The 21,097-nt window shown below is 35.1% G+C and overlaps 1 protein-coding gene across 1 annotated transcript in view; it reads right to left on the bottom strand.

Moving 5' to 3' along the window:
• Positions 1–967: 967 nt before the first annotated feature.
• Positions 968–21,097, bottom strand: part of ANGPT1 (angiopoietin 1) — a 158,001-nt gene continuing 137,871 nt past the window's right edge. Inside the window, exons 8-9 of the mRNA XM_064646825.1 lie at positions 11,435–11,565; positions 968–3,301 (exon numbers count right to left, since the gene is read on the bottom strand). Of these exons, the coding sequence (XP_064502895.1) occupies positions 3,141–3,301; positions 11,435–11,565 (292 nt within the window). The 3' untranslated portion in view covers positions 968–3,140. The remainder of the gene's footprint in view (positions 3,302–11,434; positions 11,566–21,097) is intronic.

The raw sequence follows: 21,097 nt of genomic DNA, 5'->3' as shown, positions 1-21,097 counted from the left end.
TAGATGACTTACCTACTTAACAGGCCAGTACTGGATGTTAGGGTACTTAGAAAAATGTAAATTGAAATTACATCTCCAGCATCAGAAGAGAATAAAAATTAAGGATCTATATCCTATGGAAAACACATCTACTGCTTTGTAAAAATTTTGTGTGTTCTTGTTTTATGAATCAGGAACAAATTATCTGTGAAGGGTAAATAGTAAAGTTACTATTTTCACTGACCATTGAAATTTTAGTATCTTTCAAGGCAAGCAACATTTTAATATAATGTATATATATAACTTTGTAGTATAAATCAACTCGAGAAAGACCATTTTAATGAGTTGCAGCTCTTCAAATCATGCAGTACATATACATTCAACTTAAGGAGCAAAACGTGCTTTTATGTGTGTAGATCCTTAAAACTTCAGTGTTGATTTGAAAAGCCACGTTGCTCTGAATGAACAAGTCTAATTAAGTAAAAATTCCTGAGAAAATGAGAATAAATTAACTACTAAGAGATATTAAAACTGATCACTATAGTGTTAAAAGGTATACAAATGAAGCAAGAGGCATTTCTCAGTAATAGATCACAGGTGATTTGTCACTGCCACGCAACATGATTGAATGGATGATAGAAGAACACTTTATAAGGCAAGGAAAACATAACACTTCAGTTTGTATCTTTGCCTGTAGAATTAAAGAAATCTTTTATTTTAAAGTTTGATAGAGAGTTATATGATTTGAAGTGAAATAAGAAATATAGTAGCATGATTTTATCAAGGAAATTGAATAAAAAATTCTGAAATATGTATTGGAAAGGTTAAAAATAATAATGACTGGACAAACTTGAATTAGAGTTCCTCCTTTTCTAAGCTTTATCTAAATATATTAATATTTCTTACAAAGAGTGATGGTGGCTTTTAAAGTGTTACCAGCCTGTAACAGAAAGTTGTACTTGAAGCAAAGCAAATCACAGACTCCACATATTTTAAAATGTTTTATTATAAAGGATAGGAAACAAAATCCACATTTTTTTTTTCAAATCCAGATAAATAAACAGTAAATATCATGCTTTTAATTTTAAATGTGTTTTGTCTTTCACGATAGGATCTGCAAAAATGGCATTCTTAACTTGGAGACCTGCAAAAATATATCTTCTGAGAATATGGTGGAAGACAGACCACATATTTTGCATATAAATGAAGACCACTAAAAAAAATCTACTGGAAACTGGAACGAAACAGCTCTGTGAGAAAGTGCTGAGTGAAGAGTAGTTTGGTAACTTATTCAGCAGAAAACTTCAAATTAACTCTTAGTCAAGGTTATTTCAAATATATATATAAATATATACAACTACACAAGAAAACGTCCCACTTGAAACCAAACAAACATCAAATTGTAAAAAACCCAGAGAACCCTGTGGGGCTTTGTGATCTTTAAGAAGGGATGTTTAAAAAGTCCAAGTTCTTTTTTCTCCATTCCATAGAAATAAACTACTAAGGGAAAAAAAAAAGGTGAAAAAATAACCAAAGAAAACACAGTTACTCTGCTATTATCATCTTTTAAAAAAGAATCAGATCTTTGTTGTGCCTGATTTTTGGAAACAGTGTATTGAATGAAACAAAGTAACAAACTGATAAGCAAATACCTCACCACATGCAGATTTTGCATGTCACTTGGTCCCAATTTCGTTGATGAGAATATTAATTTTGATTTCAATGGGAATGGGGTAAACTTTTTCATTTCATATCTAGCAGAAGTTAAATGACTGCAAGCTGCTTTCCCAAATGGACTTTATTCCTGTAACTAAATCACAAAGGACTGTAAATAGAGTTGTCTTTATATCCTTACATAGGTGACCCAGCTACTTTGTTGCTTGTTATTAAAAGAATTTTGTCTTTTCCAATCCCACACTTCTACAGCATTAAATAGAACAAAATTACTTGTTAGTAACCTGTAACCAGTAATCTGAAATTCTTTTAATATTTATATTTGTTTGAGGGTTCTCACCCTTTGCATAGGGTCAAGGCTGCCTGTACAAATTAAATGACTGTTGCAGGAAATATAAACATGCTATTTACAACTTCACAATTCTTTATTTTTTATACAGTTCTGATGAATATTTTTTATATTTGTAGCCTAAGCATTGTGTAGAACTGACATGCTTCTGATATTCACCAAAAATGTAATAAGAAAGTAAAGTAATTAAGGATAAAATGCTCACATGCAAGGATACGGTAAAATGAATCCATTGCCTTAAGCTATGCATTTATGCAATTTTTATATGCCCTAACAATTTGCCTTCCTATGTACTTTTGATGGAAAAATTCCATGCAAAATCCCATATTTTCTTTAAGATAATATTTCACATTCTTTAAACCTTCCATTAATTATTCTATATGACATTCAGACTGTTTTTAATGAAAGAAAGGAAAAGCCTCAAAGCACAGCTACTTTCATTATCACACTATAAATCCTAGCTCAGGGATCATGCCAATTATCTGATTTACCTCTACAGAGCAACTGAAGAATTTATGCTTATTATCCTTACCGTTATTCATAAGTTTGACTCAGTTTATTTATGAGAAACATGTCCTTAAAGGATTTAATGAAAAACAATATTCACACAAATAATTTGACTCTAGGATTAACATAAATCCATCCGCTATTCAAATTCAGTTCATTTAAGAAAAACAATATTCGGAGTGGTCACCTTGAGTGCTTACAATGAGTTTTAATAAAGGTGTCTCTCTAATCCTTTTTCGTGGGTATAATGTTGACATTTCACTGCTGAATAACATTCTACTCAATAGACCATGGCTGATATGCTTCAATTCTTCAAATTCTGATGCTGTTGTTGATTTAATAAAAAAAAAAGTACATCCACTGAAAAGCACCAAGTTTAGGAAGAATAGCCAAGTCCAGTTCTTTGGAAAACCATTTCAACCATCTTCTAAACCAACCCTTCCCCAGTCATCAAAACATGGGGTGACTCTTGGGGAGTATTTGTAGGTTATGAAGTAATAACAAAGTGACTTTGCATCATCCTTACATGTTGCTTTCAAGAAGCCCTTCACCTTTTACCTTCAGATTGTAAAGTGTTGCTGCTGAGGGCAGTGCCATCCTGGCTTGTTCTGGGACCCACTGTTTAATGTCTTTAGAAGTCCAAGGGCCGAATCATCATGGTGGTGGAGCGCAAGGAGTAGCTGGGGCCTTTGAAGTAATGCCACTTGATGCCATTGAGCTTTCCGTGGTTTTGTCCAGCTGTGTAGAACATCCCATTGAGATTGGAGGGTCCACAGGCATCAAACCACCACCCTGAAACCATTAACAAAAATTAAACTGCAACTGCACTAAGTATTTTTGTTTTATAGGTTTAGCTGATTATCAAATTCTGGTAAATAACTCATAAATAGTCCTGGTGCGGTGAGTGTGCTATTTTCATATTTTCCTTTTTTGCTCTTTTGTGCTATTCTGTAGTCAGCAGTGCTGGAGAATGCACACTTGTATTTACAGAATTGCAAAAGTAATTACATCCCAACTCATTCTAGTTTTATATGCAGTATGTGAAGTCAAAGCAAGAACATCAAAGACAAATAAACTGCTTGGCATATTTAGAAAGTATTGCAGTTTTATTTAAACCACAGAAAAAGACTATAATTCAAAATTATTTTGCATAATTTCACTATGCTAGGTTATTTTGAATACAAGCATGATTTAATTTTATTTACCGGTCCTTTTCTGTTGCTTTAGCTGTGATTGTTCAACTGCTCAGTTGTTTTTGCTCCCAGGTTAGATCTTTTTAGTAACTGGATTGTGAGAATGGTGGTGCTTCCCTGTCATAGTAACTACAATGTTGTAGTAATAGATAATCAGCATTTAAAATTGTGTACAAGGCGAGAGGTAGATACTTTCTTTAAGATTGTGATAAATTTATAAACAAGACAGCAAAAGAATGGAAGGATTGAGTGAAGAAGATAATTACAACACTGTAAGATGCTGACAGTCAGAATAACAGTGTGCAGGGGTAGATGATATATCTGATTATCTGAGTGTGCGTGCATTTAGGTGAGAGTGTGGCCCACTTCGGTCAAGGTATATGCATCACATGTACAGTTTGTGACAGGACAATGACATTCAATTCTTAGCCTTATGATTTTGAATGTGAAAACCTATATTAAATCATGAGCCTTCTAATTTTGATCTTGAAAAGTGCCAAACACTCTTTATTTAGGTGTCTACAGGTAGACGAAAATTCCTAACTACTCGACTAACACTGATGGCAAAATATATTAAAACTGTTACTGATTTATATCAGTGGAAAAGTAGGCTTACAAAATTGCTAACTGCCTTTTCTGCCCCCCTACCCTACCTGCTATTTCCCAGCAAGATGCAGCTTCCTACATGTTAAGCCATTGAATTCTGTGAAATTGCATATATTTTATTATACTGGAAAGACAGGACAAGAAATGTCTTGCCCAGATGTTTTTGATTCTAGTTCACTGCTCCAGAAGTTACAATGCAAGACTGTTCTGAAAAGTGAGTGAGATAGATTTAGAAAAAAACTCAGAACCTTGCTTTGGGAGGGCAAAACAGCAATCTGGTTTACAAAATGACCCTGTGAACAGTTGCATGGGCATAACTGAAGGAGTAGTAAACTGAGAAGTTAGGATAAGAAAGAAGTGTAACAGCTCTGGAACATTTGTGTGACTGAATGTAGAAAATTTAAACTTGCTAGAAGTGCTGGTTTAGTTTCAAAATGTAAGCAAAAAAAGGCATCTCACCTTCAGACTTCTGCAGTGAAAATACGCATGTATGTCTTTAACCAGCTGAGAAAAAGGAGTCAGTGGTGAAAAGAAGTGTGAATCTTCAGATCTTTTTTAAACTGTTGCTTTAAGACAAAATTAGTCAGTGAACTCTCTTGTCTCTCTCTCCAAGATCTTTTCTTGTTAAGGTGAATTTTAGATTACCATGGGAGCTAGAGTTTTAAGAAAAACTCCAAATAACGTGAAACTTGGCAACATCGAGCTTACAGAACACAAACTGACAAAGATAAACTAGGTGACATGCTGACTCCACTGAAAGTAGTGGGAGTTTTGCTGGATGTCTTGTTGGGAATAGAATTTTCTCTCCAACACCTTTCAGAGCATCTATGTAATGTAAAAGGAAGATGCTTAGTTTAGACTGAGAAAGGCATAATGAATTCCCAGACTGCAAAGACCTAATATTCCCATATTTACCTCAGTGGCTAGGAGCTCTATTTGTCAGAAATACTTCTGTTTGGGTTTTTTTTTCATGTAAGATCTTTGCTTTTTGAATCTTTAGCACAGGTTTTATGCATCTTTCCATGTAATATGGTTGTACTGAACATTTGTGTCATGTATAGAGACAAATAAGAGCATAAAGATCAGGTGGCGACTTTTGCTTTGGTAGTTAAATGCCATTTTATTTAAAAAAAGTTATTTTAGCCTGCACATCACAGCATTGTAATCTTCTCGGAACTCTTTGTAAATCATTTTCAAACAGCACTGGTAGCAGCAAACTGATCATCTAATGAGTGCCTACTTAATTCTGCAGCTGTCACTGTGGAATCAAATGGAGAATTTTAAATTTTCAGTTTGTTTCCCACTCTGACTGCTGGAAACGGAATTAAACTGTGAGAAACTCCTTTTAGACAATGTGCACAGTCCTAGGGAATCATCTGATTCTCTCAGTGGTTAGCCTTTTATCTATCTATAATGAATGCATTATATGAAGGTATTTTAAACTATGGCTTATTATTACAGATATGATATTGACCATGTTTAGCCTTCGAGTCCAGTGTTTACTCTGTCATTTTTATTCAGATACATGTAATTTATGTTTCTAGTCTTGTATTTCCTTAGACTTTGGATAATACTTAGGGTTTTCTTCTTTTCAGAAGTAGCACCTCATAAGGAAATCTTTAGGGAAGAATCTATACCAGATAAATTCTGACAATCTTCTGTTTTGGTACAGTTGACCTCCCTTTGGTTGCAATGTTATACTTATGGGGGCAATAACCAAAGAAAGGGAAAGCTGTACAGCTGATATTTTACTGTAACCATAGTATAATCTTATAGAAACTTAAGACAAAGTTAAACAGAGAAATCCTAACCCTCATTTCTCAAAGCTGGAACCCAGATGCACCTGGGTTCTGTTTACAGTGTTGGGGTGAAGAGATGACAAGCTGAGTTAGTTACCATTTCATCCTAAAGGAACAGGAATAGCTCCATAAATGGCCTTTTTGAAGGTTTTAGTGATGCTTTACAAAATCTCTGTAAAAAATTTGAATGAGCTGAAGAAACACATAATTTTATAAAACATTTGTGAGGACTTGCACAAATCTCTTATCCCAGATTTCTTCTAAAAAAATACTTCTTTCAAAGTGAGCATATTTTTTCCTACTATACTGTTCTTGTTAGTGAGAATGTATCAATTTTTTAAAGATGTTTCCTAATATTACATCAAAATTTTTCTATCTTTTTTTTTATAAATGAGGTGGGTTTTTTGTTTTGTTTTCTGGTGTGGTTTTTTTCTCCATATGGTTATGTCTCTCCATGCTCCCTTGCATCCTCTGATGGGTCTTCTTTCCCCATAAGGCCTCATATTATCACAAGACTTCCCACTGCATGTCTCAACACCAAATCAATACCTTTGAAAGGATGCTCAGTTGTTAGAAAATGGTGCTAATAACACCAAGGTAGTGGTTTTGATCCCCATATGGGCCATTCACTTAAGAGTTGGACTTGATGATCCTTGTGGGTCCCTTCCAACTCAGAATATTTTATGAAATCTGTGAATGGGTGCACAGGAAATGTTTTTTCAGATGCTTTGTATATTAAGGGAAAGAGGAATGGAAGCAGTGACTTTCTTGGTAGCTATGAGGAAGTGAGGGAACATAAAACAGCGGTTTCTGAAAGAGATACCTGCAGCACTGCCACTGCAGAACACACCATATGAAGAAGTTCCAGAGCTGTGACAGTTTGACCCAAGAAAAGACACTCAGTAACTAGATGTTAGCTTATTCCCTGGAGTTCATAGGATTTTCCTCACATACGTCTCTGTTCTCCCTCCTGAGTACACTGAATGCAGTAAGATCACTGAATGCAGTAAGATCAATACAGGTCTTTCAATAAGATCCAAGTGTGTTCGAATGGTACATTTGTATGGGTTTACAGGATAAACGGATCCTATGAAAAGCCAATATTTATTTGTAGCCCTTGGGTTTGTCCATAAAATTTAGTACATTTGGCAACAAAGCCGATAAGAACAATTTCTAATGCAAAAACATTGAAATAGTCCTCAATGATCAAAAGACATAACTTATTTTAGGAAAGATTTCAATGTTTCTGACATTCTATACTTTAAAGAATTTAGTTGATAATACAAAGGATCTGCTTGACTTTACATTGATAACTTCTCAGCTAGAAGACTGGCTGAAGTTTTGAATGACACCTCAAGCTATTTGTGGAGCCACAGGACAGGCTCCAAAAGAGTGAATGTTAAGAGGAAAGATTTAGGATTGTTTAGTCCAGAATTCAAAAGAGAGATTGCCAACAATCTCAAATTAATACAAAAACCTTTCAAAGAAATACAAAGAAATGGTCTATGCTTTCAAATGGTGGAGGATAGAACAAGATGGAAAACATTTAAATTATCATAGAATCAGTTAGTCGACATACAAAGCTTTCTTATATTGTGTAGACAAACTCAGTAACAGATTTTATTATGAGAATGAATGTCACTAGAAATCTTGAAGGCGAACAGAAAGATGGAAATGAACAGATAGAGAAGAATCTGTCTTAGAAAAGGACTAAATGACCTCTGGAAGTAATTTCTAGGCCTATGTACTCCTTAGAGTATTGGATTGTCAAGACTACCAGTCTGACTTAATAGATGAGAAATCCACTGGAAAATGAACTGAGGTTTAATAAATACATGGGAGTCTCTGGCTCAGGAAGATCCTGAGATTCAAAAGATACTGGGAAAATACTCAAGGGATGTTTAATTTATCTGCATTTTTCTTAGGCCTGTACTGACTTCTTTCAGAGACAGGAGACCGAAGTTGGATGGATCTCTGCTTTCAGTAAAATAAAAAAACCCCAACAAACCAACCATTTATTTCAGTAATTCTATGCTGCTTAAAACCTGGCAAGATATCTAGAAAGTCTCCCTGTCTTTTTGTCAAACTATTTTCGGGATCAGAAGTTTAGTTTCTCACCTGAAGCAAGGTAAATGCCTGTGTGAACATCTCAGACTGCAGCCAATGTCAAACAAGGAAAACCACCTTAAAACTCTTTCCCTGTCAGCCAAGTTACTGTAAGTCACTTTCCAGTGATTGAAAGCAATTGCACAAACAATTTGGGGCTCAGTTGACTGGTGAGCAGATGGACAAGAACTTGGTCCATGAATCTGATCCTGAGATGTTAAAAGTTAAGTGTTGTATTGGAAATCTATGTGATGCACTATGGACATCCACTCATTGCTCCATTCTGGTGACAGTCTGTTGCATTTTTAAAGAGGTTTCTTGCAAAAAGCCATGTATGTAATTTACTGGGGTAGTCTTCCAAGTAAGGCTTGAAATTATATCCAGATAAATATATATGTATAACCCTGTGCTCAGTTTACTGGCCTAAGATATTAAACCACTGAAGAAATTATTTGAATAAATGTAATTTGTCTTTAAAGTAAAACAAGCATGCTTAGCTTAAATTTTCAAAGGCACAAAAAACCAGCTAAAACATTTAAATACCTTGAAAGTTTACAGAGACTAAGAATCCAGCTCATGCATGTACTTTTGAAGCCATTCCCTAAAATCAACATTAAGAGAAATTCAAGTAGCATAATGTGGCTCTTGAAAGGAGGAGAAAGACACACACACAAAACACTGTTGGTGCTTCTGTATTATTCCCCCAGTATTTAATTTCTCATTCTGGGGAAGAAGGGGGAGATAAAGGAGGAGATAGAATAATAGTTATGATATAGACCAAATAAAACTGACAACTAGCAAGATGACAGAGAGAAATATGTGTTTTCCTTACATTTTATTTTCAGCCTTGATTATAACCATATCACAGTTTTGAGCTTCAGCTTATCTCAGTCTTTATTCCTGACATAAATATACTCAGTTCACCTCATAGAGATAACAGGCTCACCCAAACTGTCAAGATAGCTAGAAACCTGCCTGCAGATTTCATATCATTCATCATTAAAGGGCTCTTTGTGATGTTGCCAAAACTAACAGAGTCTGATATTTTTTGCTTAAAAAAACCCTGTTATCATTGCTACTTCTATTAATTAGTCTTTGTCTGGTACAAAACTGAAATATACTCACTAAAAAATGTTTTGGTATTTAATTCAATTTCTGATGTTCCTTAAGAAATGAGAAAGTCATTTCAAGGAGCAGAGCATAGCAGAGTGTTTGAGGAGAACTCTAACTTGATTAAAGTCTTTCTCTTCTTGAAAAACTACAAATTACTCAGTGCTGTACAGCCTAACTCCGAGGGACTGGTACTCAGAGCCTTGTTCACAAGAGTAGACTTATCTATCTCCAAAGGTTAGTTCCATCTCTTTTTACTCTGTAGTGATTTCCTATATTTGTGGTTTCCTCAGCCTTTGGTAATTCTCCCCTTCTTCGTTATTCATTTGTTACCAGTATATTCCAATATGTGGTTTTCTGGTGGATTTGCAGGACTGCTGCAGCAATATATGTGAATCTTGTGGAACAGTTGTTCAATAGCAAACTGACCTTAGCAGGGCATTGACCTGCCATAGAAGTCAGAGCAGGAAAATAAACAAACCACTCTTCTCCAGAATTAACTGTCTGGGAGAAGAGGTATTTCCAGGCAGCTTAGATACACGAATGAGTCTGCACTTCAGCACAGACACAACTCATACTCAGGAGCTTCCCACTAGACTCTGAACCGCCCTGGAAATAACACACTTTGATTTAGCATGGATTCTAAAGGGAAAGGTCAACAGTTTTAATTAAAATAAACTGTTGACACTCTTATCCAATGTCCGTCTCCAGAACTATCTGATTAGCTTCTATTTTTTTATAGAAATAAAAAGGTACTTTCTGATCTCCTGTATATGGTAAGAAGTTTCCCAGATGACTTTTCATAAGATATCACTAGAGGAAGTTATGGAAATTTGAAAAATTGGCTCCTTAAAGATTTTCCCAACTGAGTCATTTCCAGTTAGCAAAAGAGAACGAAGTAGCTCTTCGGTTGTGCATTTGACATAAATTCTCAGTGATGGGAAACCATCTTCTGTTAGCAGATGATAGCTTTAGAGGCTCATATATGCCTGAATATGACCTGAGCTGGATTCAGAGTGCCAGTAACCACAAATAATACTGGTTTAGCAATCAGATCCAAAAGAGTGAAAAATTTACATGCTATAGGATCTTTTCCAGGAAAGTTAGAAATCACTGAGAGTCTCCAAAGAAGATGAGATGTGAAGATAAGAAAGGGCCGTTCTTGGTCATACAGTCAATGAACCAAAGAATCCCAATTTAAGCTTTCTGCTACAATGTGGTATTCTAGAGATAAAAATGAGCTTGCCCATATAGGGACTAGGAATAAGTATAATTTTCCAGAGAAAGTTCTCACTCTTGGGTTAAAGCTTTAGGTGACGGTATGGGGAGATAATCTCATATATTCCTCCTCTGCTTTGGAGGGAGCAAATATCAGTCATATACAGTATACTTGCTGGCAGTCAGATTGAGTTGGTGCTTTAAACTATCCCGGTATACTTTGTCTGTGCTCTTCTCCACCTCGACTATTTCTTTCCTTCTGCAGTTTGACTCAGCTCACTAGGATACCAGTTTAAATCTTCCAGATTAAAACAGATGGTTGCAGGTCTAGTCTTTCACAGATGAGCGAATTAGTCACTACATTAACTGTGTCTTTATGTATTATGCTCATATAAGACAGAAAGTTTAATTATTATAATTATTTCAATAACAGAATCACACCCCTAAGTGAAATAGATAATACATTACAAACCTAGATGCTGATTGTTTTTAAACTTTACCTTCTCATATCTAATTCTCTGTATTTTTTCTCTTCTTTTTCTGGTTCACTCTCCCACTTCTCACAAATGCCTTCTCTCTTAGCTTCTTTTCTCTTATTTTTCCTTTCTTGCCTAAACAATTACACTAACTTATGCTTTCCCTTTGACATTGTTGCAACAGCTTCAGTGCAGAAATATTCCGATTGCATCTCTGAATAATCCCTTCTCTGCTGATAGGAATCTTGAGGTATTGGCACTACCACAATATATGCATAGATAAGAGTGGAAGTAAAAACAATGAAAGGAATTTTCACTCAGAACTTACACATCCATGAATACAACTTTATCCATGGTTGCTTTAGGAAAACAGTTGATTCCTATCAATGTACCACATATTTTCAGAGTGGTACTCACCTCCAGTCAACATGAGAGCACATTTACACATGCAGTTGTCATTGTCAGCATCTTTTGTACTGAATTCAGCACCGTGTAAGATCAGGCTGCTCTGTTTTCCAGCAGTTCCACTATGACCTTTCAAATAAAGTCTGAAACAGCAAGAGAAAACAATGTGTCACCAAAGTAAAAAAAGAAAAATAAGAGATACAGATATTTTTCCACATCAGATTTGCCTTCAGAAATGTCTTGTGTTTTGGTTCAATCTCTTTGTTATTTCAGGTGTAAAATGGGGGCAATCAGGACTCTTTATGTATCTGTAGTAGGACATTGTCCTTGTCCCAGAGCAGAACTGAGCTCAAGGAATCTGAACTGGAAAATGCAGCAAAGGAGAGGGACTGAGAGACAGAGGAATGAAGAGAAATGCCCAGAGATCTGGAATACATTGACAGAATAATTGAGTACTTGAGAAGCTGGTCTCTTAACTGTGGCACAGAAACAGCACTCCCAGTTAACAGCAGTTCTGTTATTAATCCCTGGGCTCAAAAGAGGATTTTAGCAGTCTCAAAATTTTTAATTCCACCATTTACAGCACAAGCCAGCAATCCAGTTCTGCCAAAGCTGTCTCGGAGTGATGAATGGAGAATAACTTAGAGTTCAAGCCACAAAAGTCTTCATAATTTGCAATGTTAAATTTCCCGTTTCTTAAGGAGGCTTGTCAACTAGTTGAAACCATAACCATGAGCTAGAAGCTCAAGCTCAGATGCCAGCAGCCAAATGTGAGAGGAAAGGGAGAGGAGAGAGAGAGGAGTGGAAGGGAGGGGAGGTTAAAAACTATGGTTTCCCTTGCCTCTACTTAAGCAGCTCCATGAAACAGACATCACTGGGAGATGGATGCTCACAGAAAAACCCTATTTCCAGTAAATAGCTACCAACATCAGACATATGATCAGTATGTTCTTGGATTTTTTTCATAAAACATTACTGGAGGAGGAAGATATCCTTTGCCGCAATAGCTTCATACAGAGGAAGGAAGAGACAGGATCTCAATGGAGAAATATGAAGCCATAATCCTTACATCCCAGGAGCAAGCCATAGCCATTGGAGCAACAAGAGGGGAAGACACACCCCTCACCTGTCTCACTGAACCCCTACAGGTAGGAATGAATGAGCCCCAGAGGTAACCAAGATTTTGTATACAGTGGGATAGACTTCTCTGAAGAGAAGCTGAGAAGCATCAGTTCTGTTTCTTCTAGGGTTATTGAAAAGGGGCAAATATATTTTTTAAATATCACATGCAAAATGTATAAGGAGTAATGAGAGCAGAAACAGGACTTAAATGTGTAAAGCAGGAGAGACATCTGCTTCTCTCTGTGATTTACAGCTGGAGTGTTATCCTAGAAAATGCTTTCCCAACTTCTCCCACAGACACAGTGAACAAGGAGAGCAGTTATGAGTCACTGTCTGTTGCTACCTCTTTGTTGTTGTATTTTTATCCAAATACTTTTTATGAATAAAAATGTAAATGCCTTTACCAAAGTTTCATTCATCCATTTGTTTAGATGGAAGACAGATACTTTATTGCAAAGTGGTCAGAATATTAACAGCAGGAGTAGAGAATATCCCTAACCCATTTTAGCCTGCAGTTGTAGTTAAGTCATTGACATTTTTCTGAGATGAGAAGGAGAGTCTCTCCCCTAGACTGAGATTTAAATAAAACCCAGTTTTCCCACAGAACTTTGAGACTGAAATTCTGCTTATGAGGCCAAAGGCACCATATGATGGCTTTCCTTAGTCAAGTGCATGGCTACTGTTTTTTGTTGGTTTAGTTTTGAGGGTTTTTTTTTGTCTTGCATGCATCTGTGGGTGGATATAAGATCCAAACAAAGCCAATTGGATTAAACTTGTCGTGGAAATTCATTACAGAAAAGCCTTTTCTGTATATCCAGTGAGGTTATTGAATCCTCTCAAAACATGAAGGCACAGAACCAGCACTTGGCACCTTAGAGAGTTCACACTTGCAGACTGACTTAAACTTCACAATTTTTTACAAATTTCTTCCTGTGTGTCCTTTCTCCATCTTTAAAAATGAAGACAGCAGATGCTAAGCATGAACATTTTAAAGTAAAAAAAATATTAAGAAAAGAGAACTGTCAGGGCTATCCTTCTAAAGCACTGCCTACCTTAATTTGATTTTAATTTTGAATGTTACGTGACCGAGACTGATGATTACATACCTTTGGACTTAATCCTTAGAGAAAATTTTGTATATAGATAACTACACACACATAAACATATAAAAATTTTTGGATTAAATACAAATACTATGCATAGTCAAATACTATTGGATAGCACAAAAAAGACAAGGCAAAGTGTGAGCCTCAATAAAAGACTGTGAAAGTTCTTAGTATTTTAACAAGGAACAACCTAGGAACAGGAATCCAGGAAGATCATTACCCAATCATAGTGGAAATTAACCTGTAATGACCATGTTACTCTATCAAAGGATGCTTGTTTTAGACAAAATTAATCTGAGATCCTTCTTTGCTCACGTTAATTTCTTTGTTTTATACAAGTGAAAGGCTGGAATTGGTCCCATCTTCATCCATTGGACTTTGGCCTTGTTTTGCAAGCTGTGCCTGTTTTTTTGCACAACAAAATAAACTTCCCTGAGGTTGTGTTGATAGAAAAATTACTTTGTCACATGATATCTATGATCTGATTTGAAATGGCCATACAAGCTCATTATATCTGCAACACTGACACTCACAGAAGTCTCATAAAGTCCATATAAAAAGCAAATGTTGTTTACTTAAATAAGAAAGACAAGGATAGTCAGACCTTTTTATTAGCAAAAATACTGTAAAACCCACTTAGTCCGATTAAAAAAAATAAATTGTACAATCTAAGAAAACATAAAAAATAAAGAAATACACAATATTTGGTATTCAATGTTTTCCCCAAAGGGGTAGGGCATTAGGATTACTTACAAGCTCTTTACTTGCCCTGATATTTTACAAACATTCCACTCATCACAGATTTAGGTCTTGCCAGTTACCTTTGACTTTCCCTCAACACCATTTGTCTAGTATGTCTCCAGTGACCTTAAAAGGATAAAGCTTATCTTAGCTCAGCTCTGAACTCTAGTAGGCTTATTGTACTGAACAGCATGCAGATGAACCACAGGGTGAAACAGTAATTCTGTTTCTTTGTGCTTTTCTCCCCGAATTGGCATTGCCAACAGTTAGGAAAAAATGACACTGCTAAGTTGGCACTACTTTACACCAAAATCAGATCTCAATCGAACCCCAAAACTGGTCCTGAAGCAATCAGTTCTTCTTGTTCTGAGCTTCAGTTCAAGCCATATGGGTCCAAACTAGCCTGGCTTGAGGCAGCAATTCTGCATAGCACTAGAGTAATTGATGAGCCTGTTAGCTCCCAGGAGCAGTAGATATCTTACCACTTGGACTCAGCTAATTTTTTAGTATTCTCAGATTCAGATTGATAAAATTGAACCTTTAAAAGAAACTGTGAATAACTACCAGGACATAATTTCCTTCCCTTAGAAAAGATAGCAATTCAGGGTTGAGTTCATCTTGATTTTTCTTGAAGGAGATAAAGGAAAGGAAATTTAGAATAAAAAGGGATTTATTCCAATTAAAATTCATAAACCATTTTCAGGACTACATCTCCAGCCTTTCCACTTGCTCACAGCCAAGAAATTCTAAAGATCAAAGAAAGAAGGGGAAAGGCTGCTCAGATTTACACAATAGGCAGGAAACGTAAATTCATGCTCATATAAAAAAGATCAAGTCTACTTTATCTGTATACAGTGGAATTAAAAAAGCAACAAATAAAGAATAGCGAGTAAATTATGAGCAAATAGGAGTAAGAAAAATAGTACATTTGTATATTAAATTTTGAGGACTTCCGATGACATCTGTATGAAATTCTAAAATCACTATGAGGAACAGAGCAGCTGACAGCATTCATTTGGAAACTAGAAAATTTCTTAGTTGATGTACTTAAGAGGAAACGGCACATTTAAAAAATATTTTAACTGTTACCTCTTATCTAGTATGGGTGTTAGAAATACCCTCTGCATTTTATTCTTGTGATATTATAGCAAAGGCAGCTTGGGATTTCACAAACGGTGAGGAAAAACTCTCTTAAGAATGTTTTGCTTTTCACCATTCCTTCTCCATGACACAACTTGACTATCTGCAGTTCCTTGAAATAAAAGTAAGGTATAGTGTGTGGAAATAATAGATCTAAAAATATCACATAAACAACTGTAAGGCATCCTGAAAAGCCATTTCAAACTTAAAGCAGAAATTTTTCCTGTTGAAGTGTTTAGATGACCTGGAATTCTTTCAGATATATACAGCTTAGTTGCTTTCACACCATGTTTAAAGAGTTTAACAGATAAACCTGGGATAATTCTAAATAAATTACCAAAAAAAGTATAGTTCTGCAACATGCAGCTATGAAATGTGCAACATACAGAATAAGAATTAATGCAATCATAAATCCATGTGAAAAAAATTGTGTGCTAAATCTCATTAAAGTGTAGGAGATAGTTTCTGATGCAATGTTTACAATTAGAACATCTCTCCTTAGAATTTCTATTTATTTATTTACTAGAACTAGTGAAATGTTTGTAAGACTTACACAATTTAATATTAACTACTTTTTCTCTATTTTTTTTCTGTTAGTCTGCAGAGATCACGCAGTCCTTTCTTTAAAGTAGACCCTTAGTGAAACAGCTAAGAAGTCCTATGCAGCTTTGTTGGTGACTATTACTTATTTTATCTGTAAACAAACAAAAAATACACTAGCTTACTGCAAATATTAACAACTATCATTAAGGGATGTAGAGAACCACCTCAATTATCCCAGTGTACACGGTCTTTAATATCTTATGAGTTAAGATCCAATTTCACAATTGCCATAGTACTAAAAATCTGAGCACAGATCTTCATGACTGGAATTCATAAACATGAGTAATGACCTAATGTTCTTAAGCATTAAATAGAGAGAAACAGAAATATTGAAGTAGGCTTTAAAAGATTCGGCTTGATGAATGAAGAGGGACACATCAAAGCTTGCTTTTGGGAAATACTGTAGAAGGATGTCTCCAAATTCCCTCCTCCCTCTTGTCTGTCTCTGCAGGCTAAAATATCCTTTCTCCTGCCTTCTCATTCCATATGACAGGATGGAACCCCAAATTCTGATTCCTCCTCAAAGGAGGGCTTATTAATTTTGATGGAAGGGTCATGGAATAAAATGGACACATGCAGATCAGAATCTTATGCCCAGAATTTCCTTTTCTGAATCTTCTCCTCACTGAGTTTCCATATTTTCCTACCTTCAGTAGGAATGGAGGGCACCTACATCTCAGCCCTTCTTCTAACCTACTGGTCAGCACTTACACCTGGTGTGTGGGAATACACGTACACAGATAAGTGTGGACAAATATAAACTCACACTGACTGGCCTTCGTGTTAGGACTGTGAAAGGCATCTTTGTTTTTAAAACTCATGTGACTGCCACTGTTTTGTCCTCTAGTTTGGAAAATTTTGAGGTTGAGAAAGGATTTAACTTGTATCTTCTATCTGGTTCACACTTACATCTAAATTTTAGATAATTTCAATTTCTGAAATGAAACCCACTCCTAAAGATGCTGAATTTGGTAGAGTTTTATGAACTCTTGGGTTAGTCAAATAATTCCATTTATAATGAAATTTAAATTTAGGAGATTAAGTCCCTCTGTAACTAAAGCCCACTGGACTGCAACCATTTAGGAGGACCCAATATGAGATTATCATCAGGATACTCTTAATTCTAGACCCTAATTGTAATAATACTAAGCAAGAAACAAAAGAAAACAAAAGAACCTAAAACACCCTCAAAAACAGATAGCAGTTTCATTTTAAGTTCAGGTTTGGGGTTTTTTTTCTCAAAAAGGCTTTGATTAATTATTTAGGAATTAAAAATCCTTTTTTAACAATTAATAAAACATAATGTTTGCATTAAATATCACTAACTCCTTATAAAGTTTCCCAATTAGCCTTTTCCTGAACATATTGCAAAATCACATGAAGTCTCCCAATAGTAACAGTTGTCCATGAATAACAAAAGCACTTCTGTAACAAAGATATCTTCCAAATACTTCATGATAGATAATGTGTTGTGAACAGGAGAAAAATATCTAAATAATCACTCTAGAGAAATACTGCTGTTGCTGAGGTTGAAACTAAAATGTATGCCAAAATCCTGTTAAACATGGAACTAAATATATTGGGAATCCTAACCCTGGTATTCAACTTTTTCATCATTTAATACTCCCACTAAAGGACAAAGGGAAACATCCCTTGTGCTTGCTAATTTTTAAAACCAGTGGAAAGACCATCTCCTTGTGGGAGATAGAGCATGAGCCATCTGTGGTGAACTGGGAGATTCCTGTGAGTTTGAACTGTGCTCAGTTGTAGAGTAGAAGGCATCATAGTTGTTGCTTTCATCCAGATTACAGCTAGATTGCCTGGGCACCCATTTGGATCTTTTTTTCTTTGTTAGGAAATAAAACTTCTTCTTAAACATAACTTTTTTTTTTAATGAGATAGGAGGGTGAAATATTTAGATTTCATTAGGGCAGTGCATACTCTCCTTATGAAAACAAACAAAATTGAATCAAACCCCATTTTTTTTTATCATAAATCAAGATTAACTAACAAACAAGAATGTAACACCAGATAAGGTAAATAATCCTTGGAGGCAAATTAAAAGCAACTCTAAAAGAAAGGAAAATACTTTGGAGAAGTTGAAGAAACTAGATATGGTGGAAGATGACAAAAACTTAGTCACCACTACTCACAAAATTTTGAACAGTTTCTAACTTACTTAACTGAGTTGCAAGAAACAGTTTCCATCTTTATCACTGCCTGTCTTCGAAGGAATGAGTGATGTAACAGTACCAAAGAGAAGAAGAAAGAGAATGTTACAATTCTTTTCTGACTGGAGAAAACCATCAATATCCACCATAAAACCATAACCATATTAAACTTTTCCCACTCCTATCTTTAGCCTAGACTTGAGAAACTGTGTACATGCTAAATTCATGGACTCTTTATTTAACTGTATTGTATTCCTAATAGAGTTTTAACTGCAAACAGTAGTTCTGCAAACTGTTGAAAACCTGAATAATTCAGTAAGTAGCTCTGACAACTTGAACAGATTTTTAATTTGGTTCTTAATATTTTTGCTGCCCGCACATGAAAATAATATCCTCCCACATTTCCTTTACAAAAATGTAAGACAAAATGACCTCTGTATTTCTCCTCTGCTGCACTGTAGCAATGACTCACTGCTGTAATTATTGCCTGACATTACTGCAGCTCCTTGCCCACTCTCCCGTTGAGACAAGCGAAATGTGCCAGCCAAGAAAACATTAATTCAATATATCCAGAGTAAGAACACATATCTTCCAATTCTAAAGATAAAATGTTAATATAAAATACAGCAATAAATTGATATGATCAGTTTTCCTTTAGAATGGTTTCAGTGCAGCCTGTCTATGGGACAAAAATGCTATATAGTAGAGAGATCTTTCCCTGGGATTGCACATTGCTAACAGAAAAACATGTTTTTTCTCTTAGAGCTCATGTTAATTTTAGCTCGCGTTTGAACTGTACACCTGACAGGTCAAAGGAGAAAAATATGTTTATTTTTGGACAGGAAACAAGTAAAAAAACAAGCCATGAATAAAAAACACATCTACACATTACAGCAAGCTATACAATAGTCTAGTGAACCTTGATGTTGTACTGAATGTGAGTTTATATAAAGAGGACAACAAATTTGCTTTTTCTATATTAAATTAGATTAATAATTGACTAAGGCACTGTACTCATTGGGAAGAGGTAAATACTGAGTAAGGATAATTAAAAGACATCAGGATTTACTATCAGAGGAATTTTTCCTGCCATAAGGCAAACGGCCTGTCATCGTGCTGTATGCAGACAAATGGTTCTTTGTCACAGTTTACAAAAAATATTTAAAAATATGTTTATTCTGGACAGTGCACAAGCAAACATATGCTTCTACTACTTGAAATACATGCTACAGAAGCCACAGAAACAGTCACTGTGGCAGTGTGAGCTGCTAGGTTTGCAGCTGATGTCGGTAACATCGTGGTGATGGAGAGGAAACATACGGTAAAACTGGATTTTACTGCTAACAGGGACAGAAACATATTTAAGGCTACTATCACAATGATGTGTTGAACAGAAATAATTCCCTCTACTCTAATCTGTCACCAAACACAGCACAGATACATTAATCTGCTACTACCATTTTCTGTTTAAACTATTTTTCAACACAATACTTATTAAAACAAAATCACCCACCAATGTTTTTTGTCATGGAAATCTGAAATGAAACCTTTAAGTTATTAATTACTTTTTTTTTATTAAATGAAATTTAAAATCTTACTACAGAAAAAAAATCACTCTCTCACTAGTTATGTAAATGCTGAGATTTCCTGTTGCTACAGAAACTACCATTTTTGTCCTGATTCATTGCTCTATAAAGCATAATATGTTAATTTAGAAAGTATAGGGGCTGACTTAATTTCAAGCTTGAAATAACTAGAGATGATCAATGTTTTAGACAGACATATAAACACTGAGCATATCCTAAGTGATAATGCAAATTGTTTTGATATCATTGAAGATGGATGAGCTTCTTAAAAAATAAAAACAAAATTAGAACTTATCTGAACTTCTGCCAGCACACAGACAAAGACAAGGTTAGAGAAATTTGGTTAACTTAAAATGTAACCTAAAATGAAAAAGTATTTTTCTCTCTACTCAAATACACTTCATTGATTTGGCTGAAGCCAACAGCAGAAATGCCAAAATTGATTCTTAAGGGATTTTTCAGCACAGAACCACAAGGACTCTCCAGAGAAACTCATGCTTTAAAAGTTTTTAAGGCTTATACAAGTAATCAGACCTTCTGCTGCTTATCTTTACGGAATTGCTGAATCTTGTGATGCTTGTATATCTTTATTTAAGGAACTGTTTTACAGACATTGAAGCTAGTGAAAAAGTTCAGTGAACATTGGTTGGAAATTTGATTTATCTTTAAATTGATTAATCTTCTTCAAAAATCCAGTAAAAGAGACCCACACAACTCCAGTAAAATTTAACTTAATACTTCTTGAAAATATACTAGGAATCTCCAAAAATCTCATAAATATAGTTTGCTGAAATCCATGCAGATGTATTGTAGTAGTGGATTTCATAAATCCATGCTTTAGTTGTACTGAGGATGATATTAATTACCCACTGTCATCCACATAAGTTATACATTATCCTAATTAACTGTTTCAGATAAAATGGAAATGGAAAACTTCATGTATCAGCATGCTGTTTGTGCTGACTTTTATCCTGATGGCTACTGTAGAGATACTGGATTCTTGTTACCATGCAGTGTCATTGAAAAATACCATTTACAAGCCACAGTGAAATATTTATCACATGGTTTGCTTAATTTAAAGTAATTAATCATAAGTAAAAGTTACAAATATCATAGACAGACTTTAGTTAAAACTTTATATAAATCTTACTGATATAAGTTGGTATTTGGAAATTACTGTGTCTAAAGGGTATATAGTCAATGTGT

The sequence above is a fragment of the Pseudopipra pipra genome, chromosome 1, assembly GCF_036250125.1.
Source record: "Pseudopipra pipra isolate bDixPip1 chromosome 1, bDixPip1.hap1, whole genome shotgun sequence".
In the NCBI taxonomy this organism is placed as follows: domain Eukaryota; kingdom Metazoa; phylum Chordata; class Aves; order Passeriformes; family Pipridae; genus Pseudopipra; species Pseudopipra pipra.
The sequence above is the reverse complement of the archived record's forward strand: the minus strand, read 5'-3'. Positions and strand labels throughout refer to the sequence as shown.